Consider the following 17,731-nt stretch of genomic DNA (forward strand, 5'->3'; position numbering starts at 1 on the left):
CAGAAGATGGCTTCAGTTTCATTTCCCTAGGATTAGAAGACAGAAATTTCCAACCCTCTTTGGAAACTTTTTCTTTCCTGGCTGCTCTCCCTGGCACTGAGAACTCCTTTTACAAACGATAGCTCATGAAAGATACATCTGGGATTAACAAAGCTAGCTACATCGAGCCTTCACAAGGAACAGCTGGGCGGCAAGGAGAACTGATGCATCTCCACAAGGAGCAGGTCTGGGTAACTAGCCCAGCAATGAGACTGGTCAGGCAGCCAGCTTGTGAGGAACACTTCTGCATCAGCAAAGGCAGTGGCAGATTTGCAGGCTGACTCTGAAAGGCTCCAGCTGCTGACAGAACACAGCTCCCTGCTTCGCAAGCCCTCCCTGACCAAGCACAGGCAGCAGCTTAGACAGCAAACTTCCCTTCAGACAGGACACTGGAGTCTGTAACGGCAGCTTTGGTCCCTGGGCTCAGCTTTGCTCCTCTCCACAGCTCAGAAAGCTTTTCTGCCTCAGTGGGTGCACTGGTCCCTCCCTGCCCTGAACTCGAGAGGGGACCCTGGGAGGTCAGACCAGCACCTCCACACTGTCAAGCTTGCTGGGCTGCATCTCCATGCTACTCACAGTCCCTGCACAGAAGGGCAGCCCTTGTTCTAGCCTTGCTGGCAAAGTCAGATGAAAAGCAGCTGGGGAGGAGCATTCACTTGGGAGAGCAGGATTCCTCCTTCCCAGTGAGCAGCAGTTTCTCCACCTTACAGGTGTCTCCATTGGGCTTCAGACTGAGTTTGCTGGTGGGGTTCAAGCAGAGAACCTGCCCAAAGAAACAAGGGGAGACTACTTCATCTGGCAAGCAAGCTGCGAAACCTCCATTGCTAAAGTCAGAGAATAATCTTCCGATTCCTGTTCCGTCCCCACCAACACTGCCCCAACCCCATTCACTCTCTCGTATGCATTCCCAGGTACCAAAGGGATTTTCCTGTGGTGTGTCCACCTGGCCATGGTGAGCTGAACTATGTCTTCTAAAGTAATTTCTTGTAAGCTACAAGAAAGCTGTAATTCTTAAGTCTTCAAAGATTCATTTATCTCCCTTACCTTTCCAGATCTAAAGTACATGGCTGCATCCTGATGTCATTGTGTCTAAAACACGTTAGAGGAATTGTACCTTCTCACTTCTGGCTACTAGGGGAGCCCCAACACCTCGCTCAGATGAGGTGTTCACATCGCATCTGCTGGTGGAGCAGTCCCAGCAGGGAGGACAGGACAGCGTACAGGCAGCCAGGACAGCAGACAACTGTAATTAGCTACTAGCTCCTGCCCAGCACAGCTCACAGCTACCTGCAGGCACACTAAAGTGCTCTCCAATGAAGGAAGGGGCCTTACCCCAACTTCTTGCAGCTCTGGTGTGGTGGACGTGATGCTGAGCTTAAAAGCGAGAGGGGCAGCACTGTTGTTTGCTATGGTGACAATCTTCTTCACTGTCTGTCCAATGGAGAGGGCTCCCAGTTTCCTTGCAGTTCCACATCAACCTGAAGCAGCAGCAATTAATATGAAGAGAAAGGAAAGGAGGAGAGAAGGCGTTTTCTGCCACAAAAGTGGCAGAAAACCAAAACACAGTAGGCTGGGGAAGAGATTTGGCTGGACTTTTAGGATTTGGATTTTATCTCACCTTCATTTCCACGCCCCTTCCTCAGACCTCAACGCTCTGCTGGCAAAGACCGTTGATTTCAAAAGGGATGAGCTCACAGTAAGACACAGCCTCTCTGGAATAGAAAGCGACGGGCACCTCCACTGTCATTCCTGGACATAGGATGTACCCTGGGAAGTCCACCTTCAGGTGCGTGGTGCCGGTGAACAAACAGTTCAAACTGGCAGAGAGCAGAGCAAAGAGGTGTCACAAGGCTGTGCGTGCTGAGACACCACCATCAGGGCTGCTTGGGGCTCTCCTGCCTCCTCTCCCTGCACCTTCAGGATTTCATCCACAGTGGCCATGAGGACGTGGATCAGGCATGTGCTAAGCAAGGGTCAAAGGAGCATGTGGAGGTGGCCTATCTCATGTCCTTGTCTGCCTTGTTTGTGATGACAAGGGTCTGCTGGGCAGGTGACACCCCAGCATGGTAGATGAAGCAGGCTCCAAAGTTGAGTCTGGTGGTGAAGTGGACAGCGGGCACTACCACGGTGGCCAGGAACACACAGGTAAACATGGGACCCTTGCTGATCTGGTGGGGTAAAAGGCAGCATAAGCCAGCTGAAGAGATGGGAGTTACAACCGCAAGCACCAGAGACGGCTGAGGAAGAGGATGGGGGACAGCTGGCTGCACTGACAATAAGAAAAAGCAAGTGCCAGAGGATGCTAGAATGAAAACAGAAGGTGGAAAGGCTCAGTCTGAGAGGGAAAGGTTTCTGCCACGTGCTGTCAAGACCACTCCGAGCTGTGGGACCTGACTCAGGAGGGGCCTGGCAAGGAGGAACAGCTCCAACCCCATGCACATCAAGCCCTCCCTAGCCCCAAATTAGGGACAGAGAGGGCCTGGGGGCTATGTCCTGCCACAAAAGAGCTTCCCAAAGTGGTCCTAGATAAGCTCTTACTAAGACATGCCATTCAGAAGCTGTGAGGCTCTATTTCAGCAACAGGAGCCTCTTTGCCTCATTTAGACTCTTCAGTGACAGAGCTCAGCACTGGCTCTGGGCTCCTGCCGCCCAGGCGCTGTGCAGGGAAGGCAAAGGTCCTGCGCTAGACGCTGGTGCCTCACCTGCAGTGTCAGCTTTGTGTCCTTTAAAGAGCACATCTTCCGCAGGTGAAAAACCAGCTGGGTCTCTGCTTTCCCCTCCGCCTGCACAGTGCTCATCTGAGGGGCAATGGTAAGGACCTGCTTATTGGCTGCAGGGCCGCTCAGCTCCCACGAGAAGGTGAAGCTGAACTTGCCATTATTGTGGATGCTGAAGATGTGCTTGATGTTCTCGTTCAGCTGTACCTGTGGGGAGAAGGTGGTGCGGATTAGGGGCTAGAGCACACGCAAAGCGCTGGCCAGCCCAGCAAGTGTTCCTTTCTAACGTGCTCCTGCATCTTTCACATTCAGCTGATTTCCTGCGTGAAAGATCCATCTCCCTCCCTCTAAAGACGCGACTGTAACCAGAAATGAAGAAAAACATTCCCTCTTGCTCAAATCTATCTGCCAGGCTCCTGGTTAAGGGCCAGTCTTGGAGGGCTTTGTGGGGCAAAGGGTTCAGGGCACCAGCACTGCTCACCTCCTTGAAATCAATGACGTTGATCTCTTGTGCACAGAGCTCAGCGGCACAGCCGTCACTGTCCTTGCACCCGACAGACACGTTCAGGCCATAGCTGGTGGCTTTGATATTCAAGGAGAGGGGCTGGATCTTCCCCTCGACATTGCACTTGAGGTCGAAGACCACCTCTCCTTCTCTCCTTCTAGTGTTGGTACGAAGGTGACTCTAATGGGAAACCTGAGGACAGAAGACCCTTTTTATCCCGTTCACTGTCTCTTAGCTTTCCTGGCCCCATGTTGCCTGCTCTATGGGAGAGCAGCTGTGCAATGGCTGTGGTGAGACCTCAGGCCTGGGAGATACCGGGGAGAGCCCTCTGCCCTTCAGGGCCTTCCATTATGGAGCAAGCCCTAGCGAGAACTGTTGAGGGTATGACGATCCCATGCAATGAAACAGCAGCGGATACAACAATAAAGCAGCAATCCCTGAGCTATTGCTAGCCTTGCTGTCCTCTCCACATGCTACAGGGCTGCACTGGGTCAAGACCTCACTTCTGTCCCAAACACAGAGTAGGGCACTCACAGAGATGCCCAGCCTCTCCAATCTACATGACAAGGGTTAACATCCTCTTTGCAAAGAGGAATCATCCAGCTCCCGTGACAGCAGGACCACGTGGGTGCCACCAAAACAGCCTCTTTGTAATTTCTGTGGATAATTTCTGTCTACATGATCAAACACAACCAGACTACAGAGATTTAAGAAATTACCACTTCTCAGGCGAGTCACAGTAACTGATACAGGATGCTCTCTTATCTTGCACCCCGTGGCAAGCCAAAATTCAGCATCTTTGAAGCCACAGCAAAGCTGCCCGGAGCTAACATGGTCTCCTTACACCCAGGCAGGCTTTGAGTGGGCAGAGGGACGTTGTGGTGGGTCAGCAGATGAGCTAGTGGGCTGCTGTACTACCTCAACTCAGGATCATGTCTGATCCCAAGTCCTGCACTTTACAAGAAAAGCGCATGCATTTTCTGACAGGAGATCCTGCAAAACACAGCTAGCTGTGTAAGCCTGTTGCTGTCCTTCGTGATGGGCTTAAGTGCTGCCTGCAGTGCTGCTCACGTGCTTTGCTGCTCTTGGTGGCTTTGCACAGACCACACGCGGTGGACTCTGTCACTAAAAGAACACAGGGAACAGCCTTGCACACTTAAGGCTGTTGGCTCAGGGGATCATGGGGTTAAAACCCCCAAACATGCTTTTGTCGTCACAAACAGAAGATCCAAAGCCTGAATTTCTCCAGAAACAGGGTCTAGAAGACCAGGGTAACCCAGACGCAGCCACTTTATGGAGAAACCTGCAGTTTCGTGGTGTCCCCTTGGCTAGGAACAAGTGAAGGTACACTACTGCCGAGAGTCACCTGGTGACTGCCAGGGGACAAAAGCCTCAACAGCAAAATGACGGTGCAATATCTGGCATGCAGAGGAGGGAAGCTGGCCTGTGAGCCCCATTACCTTGACAGAGGAGCGATGGAGCCTGCCAGGGGCTCTACTTTCACAGAGGTGTTGCATCCCTCTGAAAAGAGAGAGCTTTCTCTGAAAGCAAAGCTGAACGCTTCCTTCTTGTTGTTGATCATATAGATGGTCTGACATACCTCATGCCCTGGGGGAGAGGAAAAAGCAGCCACTGAAAACCTTTTATTCCTCTGGCCACCAGGCCACCACTGCCTGCTGGCTGAGCCCAGCAGGCAACCTGCAGCAAGGCCCATTGCCTGCAGCATGGCACGCTCAGAATGCCAACACAGAAACATGCCCCTGACCCCCTGCACTCCCCTGCATCCCCCCCAGATCCCCTCCTGGAAGCAGCCTCAACCACATGCCGTGTCCCTCATGCCTTCCTCCCTTCCCCTTCCTCTCCCTCGTATGCTTGGGTGCCAGGAGCTGGGTGACTCACAGGTGCCTGTTTCCATTTCCAGCCTCCTTGTTGGAGCCTGCTGGAACAATGGGAGCACTGGACCGCTGGAGCAGTCCACATCTGAGGGTGCAAGGTACAACCACAGTGCTCACCAGTTAACAGCAACTGGAAGTTCAGGTGGGATCTGTCCAGAGTCACTAGTGGGTTGCTAGCATTGCCCACCAACAGGAACGGGACTGAAACGCTCTGCTCAGGGATCATAAAGACCCAGAATGATCATATTAATAGATGACCAACTTAGTAATATCATAAAATTCATAACCTATGATCAAAAGTAAATTATTAGGTATCTGCTACTTGAGCATGTAATGGAGCTGGTATGAAGTGTATATTCCCGTGTGTAGGATGTATACGAAACATGTATATAAAACTCCTTAGAGGAAACATTATTTTAGGTCTTTTGTGTATTTGTCTGTTTATCCTATAATATTTGCTTTTATTTCTCAGGGACCTGTGAATTTTAAATTTGGAGTCCTTTATGCTAAGGATGGGCAGATTACAGATGAGGAAATGTTCGGTGATGATGAGTTTTTCACCTCTTCCTTGGCTGAAGGTTGCATAAAATATATGAGCTTCACTGTGAGTACAAACGCTCTTAGAATTCACCTTGGGAGCCTTGAAGATTTGTATATAAATCAAATTGTTATACTGAATAAACCATTTCTAGTGGGCGTTCCCACAATTAAGTGGTGTGGAGCTGAAGGGAACTACGATGTAATGGTGATGGAGCCATTTGGACCAAGTCTTGAAGATCTCTTCAGTTTTTGTTCAAGGAAATTCAGTCTCAAGACAATCCTATTACTCGCTGACCAAATGGTAGGAAACTGCTTTGTTGATCTTGATGGTGCAGTATGTTAGAATATTAGGATTCCTCAAGAGATCAGAACCAAATACATTGTTTCTGTAATTTAGAGGTGAATAGGCCTGTATCACTAAAGGAAAGACTCAAAACTGGTTTTGTTTCTCTTAAATACAAAGTGCCCCATCTAAAGTGATCACAAAGTCTTAACTGATTTTTAAAAAGCAGACTTGCGCTGTCTGCAAACCATCTGTTGCACTGCTCAAAGACAAAAGAAGCTCGCCTGAGAAAGTTTTTGGAGACAAATGTAAAATAGACACGGGGAAAGAGCTGGAGAGGTTTATGTATTGTCTATCGAATTATGTTCTCTTCAATGCCCTTACATTTTACAATAAAAAGTTTCATTACCTCTTTTACCCTTAAGACAATGTTGCTAGTGTTTTTATAAGGAAAAAAGTGTATGCCTAGTCTCTCCTGAGTGATTTTTTTTCTTTTTTTTTTTTCTTCTCTTTATCTAGACTAGTTGAATTGAATACATTCACTCTTAAGAACTTCATCCACCGAGATATGAAGCCAGACAACTTCTTTATGGGCCGTGGGAAGAATTCCCTTATTGATTCCATTCCTATAATAAACTGTGCAGTCTATGTTAGATAGACTGGCTGCAGTAGCCAATTTTTTTCGCAAGGCAACAGCTCCATCCAAACTAAGGGCAGCGCATGCGCAGAATCGGCTTGACGCCTAGGGGCGGGGCTCCCGGCTATGTACGCGTATGGGCTGCACATACGGCCCCGGAAGGTGGGTTCATTGCCGGCCCGTGCGGCGCGCCGGAGCGGCTGTGGCGGTCTGGGGCCTTCGCCGGGAGCTTGGAAGACTTGCGGGCCAGGACATGTGGCAGCGCACTGACTGGGTGAAATTCGCACCCCAAAGATCCACAAGCAAGATCAAGTGCCTCAATCAACAGAAATACCTGATTTATAGCACTTCTTCCTAACTCATGTTTCTACATGACTATCATTTTTGCCCATTTTTTTCCCTAGCATCGATTTCTGGAGCTGCACAGCATGCCACAGAGTGCCAAATGCAGTCTGAGGCACACTGAGCTGACACAGAGGTCACACCTGATGCACCTTTCCATCATTGCTTATGCTAGGCCACCATGTGGACAGAATTTCCCGTAGTACCCTTTGAAAGCAATTAAAATGCTAAAATTAATTTACAAAAAAGCAGGTTTATCGTGTAACTGAAATTCTTTGAGATAGTCTGTACCTAGACTCACGCTGGCTGTGAACAGAGTGAAATGGCAAAAGACTATCAACCAGGCCCAAGGGAAGGCTCAAAGGCTGTAAAAGCTAAAGAACAGTCAGGGAAGGGATTTTAGTCCAAGCCCAAGTGGGCAAAAGGAGGTGACATTAGTCCTGCTGCCTGCAGGTGTGTGGGAAAATCACCTTGGGGGGGGGGGGGTGCGGAATTTGAGAAAATTGCATCCTAACAGAAGCGTAGTATTACGGAAAGCTTTTCTAGGGTAAAGTACAGCTATGGCCTTCAAGATGGTCGGCATGCACACAATCTGTATCACCACAGTTCCCTAGAGCAGCAGCTCAGCACACACAGATAGTGGTGATGGAGGATGCGTGCTTAAGGCAAAAAGCCAAAAGCAAACCCTTCAAAGCCCAGAACCATTCTCAGGAACACAAGAGTTAAGCCTAAAATTGGTTGAAAGCTGCCTCCTACCTTTCCCCCTTCAACATCAGCACATTTCCTTGTGATCCCTTTTCACAAAAAAAAGATTGAGGCCTGTGGTATCAGCTTGGTACCAAAGCACCACAAGGCGCTTGCTGGCTAGATGCTCTCTCAAAAGGCTGACAGCTTCTCCGCACACAACAGCCAAGGCTTCCAGTCTCTCCTGCCTTCCCACGCCCTGTGAAACGTGAGGAAGACAAAGACCGCTAACATCTCGGGGGGTCAGGAGGAAGTCAAGAAGCACTACATTCAGAGCCCAACGCATTACCCAAAGGAATTACCACAACAGAACAAGAGGCAGGAACGATATCGGTAGACAGGCAGATAACATGCACGGCAGCAATATCCAGTCAGACTTGTAAGACTTCCAGTCACTTCATCCCGCAACTTTGTTTTGAATTTAGTTAAAAGGTAATCAGATTCTTAACACTCATTCTGCTTTTGTAACTTCTGGAGAAAGGCTAACATGTGGCGTTGGCATTACAGTCCAATTATTGCCCAAGCAGCAGCGCAGCACTCAGAAGCAGCGGGCACACAGAGCCTCGTGGGCCCTCCGCAAGTACAAGTTATCCCTCCATAGTCAGCAGTCCGACTCACAAGCACAAGGCATATGTGGAAAACTAACATCTAGACTGACCTTCACTTTAGCTCCTCTTGATTTGTCAACGTACAATTCCGGATGAACCTAGGTACAAAGAAAAAAAACAAAAGAGCCCCATTTCACTGGGAAGCAAACCCAAAGGCCTCTTCCCCTCGGCTGCTCCGGCCCAGGAGCTGACTGTCACGACACAGGATCAGCGAGACACCTGAGCTGCTGCCTCCCAACCCTCCCCGGTAGTTAAACACTTGCCTTTTGCAATAGTTTTTAGAGAAATCAGCAGTCGGGGGCGAGAGGTGGGGATTCCACCGCCGGCTGTCTTTTCCTTCCCTTGCCCGCTCGCAGGGACGGGAAGAGGCTCCTGAGCCACCCCCCGCGACAGCGTTACCGCAGGCCCCAAGGCAGCCTCTGAGGGCCGCGGGGGCCGGCAGCCCCAGCCCGCTGCCACGGCCCCGGCCAGCGGCTGGGGGAAAGACAAAGCCCCGCGCAGAGCTGCGGCGGCTGCGGCGGCTGCAGCGGCTGCCCGGAGGCGGCGGGGGGGCGGCGGGGCGCCGCGGGCCGACCCCCCTCCAGGGCCCGGCCACCGCTCCTCGCCTCCTAGCTGAGGTAGCGACGCAGCTCCGAGAAAAAAAAAAGCAGCACCGTGAGCAGCCCGCTGACCACCGTCGCTGCCGAGGAGACGAGAACCGCCGGCAGCCCCGCCGGTCCCGGGCCGGGCCGCCCGCCGCAGCCCGCCCGCCGCGGGCACCAGACGCTCCCTGTCGCGGCCGAGCGCCGGCCCGCCACGTCCCCCCCAGTCGGCCGCTGCCCGACGGCCACGCCCGGGCTCACCCACCGGCCCCCGGCCGCCCCCAGCCCGACCGCTCACCCAGCAGCCGCCGAAAGTCTTCCAAGCTCCCGGCGAAGGCCCCAGACCGCCACAGCCGCTCCGGCGCGCCGCACGGGCCGGCAATGAACCCACCTTCCGGGGCCGTATGCGCAGCCCATACGCGTACATAGCCGGGAGCCCCGCCCCTAGGCGTCAAGCCGATTCTGCGCATGCGCTGCCCTTAGTCTGGATGGAGCTGTTGCCTTGCGAAAAAAATTGGCTACTGCAGCCAGTCTATCTAACATAGACTGCACAGTTTATTATAGGAATGGAATCAATAAGGGAATTCTTCCCACGGCCCATAAAGAAGTTGTCTGGCTTCATATCTCGGTGGATGAAGTTCTTAAGAGTGAATGTATTCAATTCAACTAGTCTAGATAAAGAGAAGAAAAAAAAAAGAAAAAAAATCACTCAGAAGAGACTAGGCATACACTTTTTTCCTTATAAAAACACTAGCAACATTGTCTTAAGGGTAAAAGAGGTAATGAAACTTTTTATTGTAAAATGTAAGGGCATTGAAGAGAACATAATTCGATAGACAATACATAAACCTCTCCAGCTCTTTCCCCGTGTCTATTTTACATTTGTCTCCAAAAACTTTCTCGGGCAAACTTCTTTTGTCTTTGAGCAGGGCAGACCCTGGAGTGCACTGCCTGCGCTTGCCCCCAGGGCGCAGAGCTTCCCGTCCTGTTGAGAATGTTACTCAGATGTTTCTGTAATGGTATATCAATAAAAAGCTTTTATTTTTATGGCTGTGTCCTTGGGCGTGATTGCAGAGTGATCTGTGTGTCCCTCTGCTCCGGCAGTGGTTACAGAGGGGCTTTTTGGTGCCTGTTCATTAGTAGGCGTTGAGTTGTAGGTCCAGCCTCCTGGACCCTTCTCTGCCACCTGAGTAACGCCGCAAGAAGCAGCAGGGTCAGGAACGGATTTGCATGGCAGGGACATACCCTGAGAACTGCAGCTCCTGCCTAATGAAACTCGGCTCAAATATTTGGAGGGAGCACCTACATCTTGCTGTGGGACTGGGAGAACTGTCGCAGGACCCAGTTCTGATGGTGCCATCCAGCTGACTTGAGAGGACTTGGGGCAGTCCTGGAGGTCAGGGCCAGCCCTTGCCTAGCTTCAGTGCAGAACGTCACAAGAGTTTGGGTGACAACTGTGAGCCAACGGACAGAAGAGAAACGGCCAACAGTGGGATTGACCTTGGCAGCTCTTTTTTTCTAGCACAGGAGTCATGGTGCTGCTTTGACCTTTGTGAAATCTGTCATCAAGGCCCTCATCGGTGAGGGAGGCAAAGGTCTAGCACTGCCTCTGGCCCACAGCAGAGGTGGGAGAGACAGTTCTGGCTGTGTCTCTCCTTCGATTGTCTCCAAAGGCTTTCTGTGGTGGTTTTCTGGCTCTAGGGAAGGCCTGGGCTGTGATATTTCTTTCTCACCAAGCTTTCTGATGCCAAACATTGTGCTGAAACTCTTGTGTGAGGGCACAAGGAGTCTCATTTGCACTTATGACTTCCTTAGGGGCCCAAGATCCATCTCGGCGAAGGGATATGAACTGTCATCGTTTTGGGAATGTCTGGTCTGGCAGCTCCCGGAGCTTCTCTGAGCTTTGTGGTGGCGTCCTCAGTGTTTCAGGCAGGGAGCCCAAAATGATTCAGAGAGGTGGTTTCAGCATGTAGTGCTACAATGGTATTTTTAAGAAAAGAGGAGGCGGCAAACAATTCAAATCCAGTGTTATATTCCATAGCTCCTGTATTTCGAGATGAAAATGTGAACTGGGGCCAGTAAACGATAGAACAGAAACTTCTCATGGTTTTGGAGACAGCAGGAGGCTTGTGGGAGGTGGAACTTTACAAATAGTCTCTGATCTGTGAAGAAGTGGTTTTTGAATGCTGATGCTCTAGGTCTGCGAATAGAGGATGTTACCAGTGGCGTGATGCACAGACGGAGGCCAGTCATGAGTGGTGTACCCCGGGTGCCAGCGCTGGGTCTGATATTCTTCCTCATCACTAGTGATCTGGATGATGGGGCACCCTGCACCCTTAGCAAGTCTGCTGGTGACTCAACACTGGGAGGAGTACCTGAGACACCAGAGGATCACGCTGCCACCCAGAGGGACCTCGACAAGCTGCAGAAATGGGCCAATGGAAATTTCCTGAAGTTCAATCAAGGGACATGCAAAGTCCTGCCCGTGGGGAGGAAGAGCCCCGGGCAGGAGGACATGCTGCGGTACCCGGCTAGAAGGCAGCTCTGCAGAAAAGGCCCTGGTGGGCACTATGTTGAAGTGGAGCCAGCAAAGGTGGCCACTGGCGTGCTGGGCTGCATGAGGAGGAGCAGTGCCCGCAGGCATAGGGAGTAGATCCTTCCCTTCTGCCCAGCACTGGTGAAGCCACCCCCAGAGCCCCGTATCCAGCACCGGGCTCCCCAGGGCATGAGAAACAGATACTGACTGGAGAGAGCCCAGTGAAGAGCCACCAAGGTGGGGAAGGGACCGGAGCATTTCTCCAGTGAGGACAGGCAGGGAGACATGGGACTCTTCAGCCTGCAGAAGAGAAGGCTCGGGGGCACCGTCTCCATATAGGTCACTGTCTGAAGGGAGGGTGCAAAGATGGAGCCTGGCCCTTCCCAGTGGTGCCCAGCGTCCATCCGGCTCAGGGTGGCCCTCCTTCAGCAGGGGCTGGCACCAGGTGACCCCCGGAGGGCCCTGCAAGCCCCAACCGCTCCGCAAGCGTCTGATGCTGGCGCAAGAACCAACAGCAGCAGGGATGCCTGAAAGGGGCCTGAGCAGGCACGGAGGTGTGAAGCAACGCTGCCGGAGGGGCTTTGCACCGCAGGGCCTGTCTCTGAGGCTGGGCGAGCGCCTGGGTGCATCCGCACAGGCACCCCTCAGAACACTGTGATGTCACAATCACCCCATGACATCACTTGCGCTGGGAAGCAACACGTGCCAGCCAGCGTTGTGTGCTGCCAGCGTCAGATGGGACGTCGAGTCCTGTGGGCAGCACCCGAGCCATCGAGTTCTGCCACAGCACGCCAGACGTTGAGAGCTGCCAGCAGCCCAGGAGCCAGCGAGTCCTGCCGGAGGAACCTGAGCCTTCGAGTCCCACCAGCAGCACCCGAGACTTTGAGTCCTGCCGGTGGCACCTGAGCCTTCGAGTCTCACCAGTGGCATCCAACAAGTTCGGCCAGTGGCAAGTGAGACAGCAAGTGTCGCCAGCAGCTGACGGGACACCAACTGCCAGCAGCAGCAATGGAGGCATCCAGGCATGAGCTGGCAGTGCCAGGAGCCACCAGGATCTCCCTGCAGGAGGACGCCTGCCCCATCTGCTTGGGTCCCTTCAAAGGCCCCGCTGCCGTGGACCCATGCTGGCATGCATTCTGCCATGATTGCATCCAGCGCTGGGCTGACACCAGCGTCACTGCCACCTGCCCGCTCTGCCGGGGGCACATCATGGCCATCCACCGCCTGCAGGGACAGGAGGAACACGATGGGGTGGCCTGCCATCATCACGGCCACCTCCATCCTGAAGTAGAGCCGGGGCGGGCAGCAGAGGCGGAGGCGGCAGCAGCAGCGGAGGCGGCAGCAGCGGCAGCGGCAGCAGCAGCAGGGCCCCAGCGGTGCCCAACGCCAGAGACTCCCCGACGGCCCTGGGGAGCGCAGAGCCCCCATGCCCCGCCAGCGTGTCCACATACTGTCCGGCCAGCAGGACAGAGACCGCAGCCCTCTCCGCCAGTTGCGGGAGATCATGGAAGAGCTGCAATGGGTGCACAGGTTATTGGAGGAAGAGCTGGGCGTGGGGGATGACGCGCAACACCTCCCCTTGCCCTGCTACCGAGCGAGGCGGCCGGGCACCCCATGGCCCCGCTGAAATAGAAACACAGGGGATCCTGAGAGGGTCTGTGCCTGGTTTCTTCCGTGTCTGCTTGCTCATCACTGCACAACTGGGGGAGTGAGAGGGGTCCGGCCCTGGGAACTGGGGGAGAGGGAAGGAGATGGCCCTGGGAGCTGGGCGAGAGGCCGGGAAAAGCGTCAAGGACTGTTAGAGGGGGACAAATGTGGGAATTGGGTGAGAGGGGCCACTACTGGCTTCTTCTCTGACACTTTGCTCATCCCTGCAGAGATGGGATGCATCCCGGGAAGGGGAAGGGGGAGTGCCCTGGGACTCTTGCCAGCAGATCTCCGAAGGGGCCAGTGCCTGCTCTCCTGAAGGCCAGGGCGACAAAAGCAGCTGAGAGGGAGGTTTCAGGGAGACCCTCCTCTCCTCTCCTGGCCCCCACACCCCCGTGCTGCGGAGGGTTGTGGTCCCGCCGGGAGGCTCTCCGGGCTGGGGGAGGCAGCCCTGGCACAGCCGCCTGCCCAAGGGTAGCTGCCTGCGGGAGAAGCAGCCCCAGCTGGGATGTGCCTCACATTTTGGGAGTCTCTTCTTCAGGGAAACCCGTGGCCCTTCCCCGCAGCGGGGTGGCCCCAGCAGCTGTGCAGTGGCACTGTGCCCCCAGGGGTGCCAGCTCCTTGCTGCTGCTCCACACCATCTCCTCCCACACACCTGGTGGCTGGGGATCTCCCAGCATTGGTGCTCAGCCACTTCCCACCCTTGCCTGCCACCTTGGCAGACCTTGTTTCCCAGGAAGGGGACCCAAATGTTGGTGTTGAGAGTCCTGAGGGCTACATCTGCCCCAAGAAGGGTAGCTGAGCATGGTGTCAGACTGCTCAGGGCAACCATGGCCTCTCAGTACCTTCCGGGCCCTGGAGATGGATGCAAATATGGAGAGCTCACAGAAATTTGGATCGGAAAACACTGGCAAGCGGGAGGTGGCTCTTTGGTACTTCCCAAAGGCTCCCTCTAAGCTGCATCCTCTCGTAGGCAGTCCCAGGCCACGGCCAGGCATCAAGGTAGACCTGTCCATCCTTCCCCAGCACTCCAGGGGAGCAGGAGGCAGGACATTTGTGAGTGGCTTTCTGGTACCTAAAGGAAGATCCAGCTCTTGCAGGGCTTTTGGCAAAATCCCCCCTTGCCCCAACAGCTGACAAAGCTCTGGCCCTTGCTTGCCATGCTGGCAGCAAGACAGGAATGGGTTCATGCATGGCTCATGCCACAGCTTGCAACATCTGTCTGCTTAACCTGAGACACGTGGTACCTCCAGCACCGGGCCATGCTCCTGTGTTTCATACTACATCCCAATCAATATTGCAGAGCACTGCGTTGCCACTGGCACCGCATAACTGGCTCTGGCACTGTGGCTGTATTGCAGGGTAGCATCAGATCATCCACCCATGAGAGCCAGGCATCAGCCTGCACCAGTGCTGGAGAGGGATTAAGAGGCTGAACCTGTAATGGATTCTCACCAGGGGATCGGTGTTTACAGTCTTTGATCTGCTGCTTCTTGATTTTATTCCAGCCCCTTGATTGAATTTCTCATGTGTAACTGAGCCCCACTGATCCATCCTGGCCATATATAATGGATGGCAATGGAGTGAAAGAACACAAACGTGGCTGAATATCGGTAACAGATGTCTGGGCAGCAGTGCGACAGGTCCCTCAGCTGAAGATCGCTCACTGCTGGTACCTGCCCTCTGTGCCAGCCAGTGCAAAATCCTCCCTCTGTCCCCAGAATCTGGCCTGGCCATGTGTGGGAACAGATGCCATGACCAGTTTTGGCCATTGTCTGTTGGCGTGAGGCAAGGGACAAGGCTTGGAGCCAAGCTACAGAGCTGCTGTTTCCAGGACCAGCGCCGGTGCCACCCACTGAGCCCCAGCGTTGCCACTCGATGCCCCTGTCAAATATTAATGTGATGCTCAGTGTGCTCTCTGCCCTGCCCCAGCGCTGCAGCTGTGGCCCCTGCCTGCTCCAGGGCTGGCCGACCCCTCCAGCCGCCCTGCCCCCCCCTAGCACGTATTGTTCCTTGCACGGGGACTTTGTGGGTGCAGCTGCACCCACCTTTGGGTGCTGCCTGGGCAGGGCAGGGCAGGACCCGACCCCCTCCACTCGACGGGGCGGGTCCCGGGTGCCTGCTGTCCCGGCGGCTGGCTCAGCCCTCTGTGGCAGGTAAGGCCCCCGCTGGGGCTGCGGTCGCCCCTGTCCCCTGAGGGAAGCCAGCCCACTGCCCCCCCGGGGAGCGGGGCGGGTGGGCCGGGGGCATGGGGCGCCCGGAGGAGAGCTGGCGGCAATGGGGCAGCCGCGGGCTCGGTCCTCGGCTGCAGGGCCGTCGCGGTGACCCCCAGGAGGGCGGGGGCAGCGGGGGCCCCGCAGCTCCATCCGTCTTCTGAAGGAAACGCCCCCGTGTGGGTCTTTCCCGGGAAGAGTTCCCCGCAAGGACCGAGGTGACATACTGGGAATCCTCGAGGGGCACCCCTCACCCGGTCACGCGTCGGGGGCCCTGGGGGTGTTGGGGGTCCCATCTCCCCTTGCCTGCCCTCCTCCAGGAGGAGGCCCGCGCCGGCCGGGATGGAGCCCGGCAGGTCGGTGCCGGCAGAGCTCAAGCTCGGCAAGCCCTCGCAGCGGGCCAGGATCCCGGCGCCCTTCTTCACCCACCCGGTAGGTCGCTGTTTCCGCCCACGGCCCCCGGCTCGCCCGCTCGGCTGCCGCCCCCTCCCGAGCCCCTCGTGACTCTGCCCGTGCAGGGTGAGCCAGCCGAGCCGGCGGACCTCCCCGGGCTGGAACCCGCGGAGGCAGACGCGGACGCCCTGGTGCCCACGCACGACGAGCGGGGCCGCCTCATCCCCGAGTGGAAGCGGCAAGTGATGGTGCGGCGGCTGCGGGCCCGGCTGGCGGATGAGGAGGCGGTGGACGGCCAGGTACGGGGCGGCCCGGGGCGGCGGGCGCACGCCGGCGGCCCGGGGGGACGCTGACGGCCCCTCTCCGCAGGACGCGGGCTCCTGGCGCTTCTCGCCCTCCCGCCAGGCCGTGCTGGGCCCCTTCGGGGAGCTGCTGACGGAAGCGGACCTGCAGCAGCTGGAGCGGGCGGTGGAGAGCCTGAGGCTGCGGCGGCGGGGCGAGGCGTACCAGGGCGAGCTGCGGCGTCTGGCGCGGGAGCTGCGCGACCTCCTGCCCGCCCCGCTGCTCAGCATCACTGTGCGCAGCCCCCCGCCTGCCCCCGGGCAGCCCCTGCCCCTCTGGTGCGGTCGCCTGGCCGGCGCCGTCAGCAGCCTGGCCGCGCTGCTGGCGAACGCCGAGGGGGCGCGGGTCGCCTCCCCCCCCGCCGCCGCCGCTTCCCCCGCCCGCCGGCAGCCGTTGGAGCCGGCGGGCAGCCTGGTACAGCGGGAGATCCGTCAGTGCGGGGTCTGCGTTCGCAGCCTCCGCGGCGCCTTCGAGTCTGCCTGGGGGTCGGCGGGGGGGAAGGCACCCGCGGAGAGCCGTGCGGAGGCCGCCAGCGATTCGGGCATCAGCTGCGAGGAAGCGTTTTCCGACGGCGGCGGCTCCCCGGGGCCGGGGCCGGAGTGGGGCAGCTTGAGGAAGGAGAGGATCGTGATGCTCTTCCTGAGCCACTGGAGACGCTCCGCCTACGGGCCGTCCCCGCCGGCCGTGGGGGATCTCAGGGAGGCAGCGGGGACCGGGGCGGGGGGAGCGGCCCGCCTGGCGCGGCAGATGGCGGCGATCCAGCGGCTTCTGGGCGGCTGGCGGGACGCCGCCTCCCGCCGCCCCCCGCCCCCCGCCGGCCCCTTGCGCCGGTCACACGCCGCTCTCCCCGGAGCAATTCGTGGCGGGGCCCGGGGGCGGACCGGCCGACTACGAGAGCCTGTCGCTGGAGCTCTTCATGCTGGGATATTTCCGCATCCTGGAGCAGGAGCTGCCCGCCGAGGAGCGCCGCGGCCGCCACCTCCTCTGCTTCGAGGTCTTCGAGCAGCTGGGCCGGCACGGCTGGCGGGCGGTGCGCACCTTCCACCGCGCCGTCACCGACGAGATTGCCGCCGGCCGGCGGGGCTGGCAGGACGGCTTCGACGACATCAAGGCGAGGTTTTTCGGATCCCCGCAGAGCTCGGGCCAACGGCCGGCGGAGCCCGGGGAAGAGGGGGAGGAGATCTGCCGCTACATCGACCGCAGCTTCGCCTTTTGGAAGGAGAAAGAAGCCGAGATCTTCAGCCTGGAGGAGTGATGCCCGCTGGTGGGGAGGGCAGAGGGCTGCGTGAAGCTGCAGGCTGGAATAAACACCTTTTCGGTTCTGTCCAAGCAGAGTGAGGCTTGCCGGGGCGTTGGAGAAAGCTTTTGGGCGGAGGGGACTGTCTCGGCACGCCGACCCGCCACCCCACCTGCCCCGCCGAGATCGTTGTCTTGGCGCCCGCTCCCCGCGGCGAGGCGGCTGCCGCCGTTTATTTGTGGACGCCGAGGAATGAGATAACGTGCTATGTTTAACAGTTGGCATCGGCAGCCACAGCCGGGTGGAGGAGGGACATCGCGGGCACCCCTGGCGACCGATGGGGTTGGGATGGGGGGGGGGGTGTGGTGTAGAGGGGAGGTGATGCTGGGTGAGCCTTTTCCCCCAAGCTTGCGATGCCTGGCTGGCCGCGGAGGGTTGCTTTCCGAAAAGCAGCAAAGCCGCGGGGCGACAG

The 17,731-nt window shown here is 56.5% G+C and overlaps 1 protein-coding gene and 1 long non-coding RNA gene across 2 annotated transcripts; one reads left to right on the forward strand and one right to left on the reverse strand.

Moving 5' to 3' along the window:
- Positions 1-1,962: 1,962 nt before the first annotated feature.
- Positions 1,963-4,865, reverse strand: LOC114015103 (uncharacterized). Its single transcript, XR_003558869.2, has 4 exons — positions 4,722-4,865; positions 3,238-3,453; positions 2,742-2,963; positions 1,963-2,207 (listed from the first exon to the last, which is right to left on the reverse strand). It is a non-coding gene; the product is annotated as an uncharacterized LOC114015103 (long non-coding RNA).
- Positions 4,866-13,878: 9,013 nt separating this feature from the next.
- Positions 13,879-17,356, forward strand: ESPNL (espin like). Its single transcript, XM_055723835.1, is given in 4 exon segments — positions 13,879-14,006; positions 15,454-15,979; positions 16,050-16,838; positions 16,840-17,356. Coding segments are annotated over 4 exon segments (1,881 nt in total). The 3' UTR covers positions 17,278-17,356.
- The last annotated feature ends 375 nt before the right edge of the window (positions 17,357-17,731 follow it).

Source organism: Falco cherrug, chromosome 11 (genome assembly GCF_023634085.1).
Source record: "Falco cherrug isolate bFalChe1 chromosome 11, bFalChe1.pri, whole genome shotgun sequence".
Taxonomy (NCBI): domain Eukaryota; kingdom Metazoa; phylum Chordata; class Aves; order Falconiformes; family Falconidae; genus Falco; species Falco cherrug.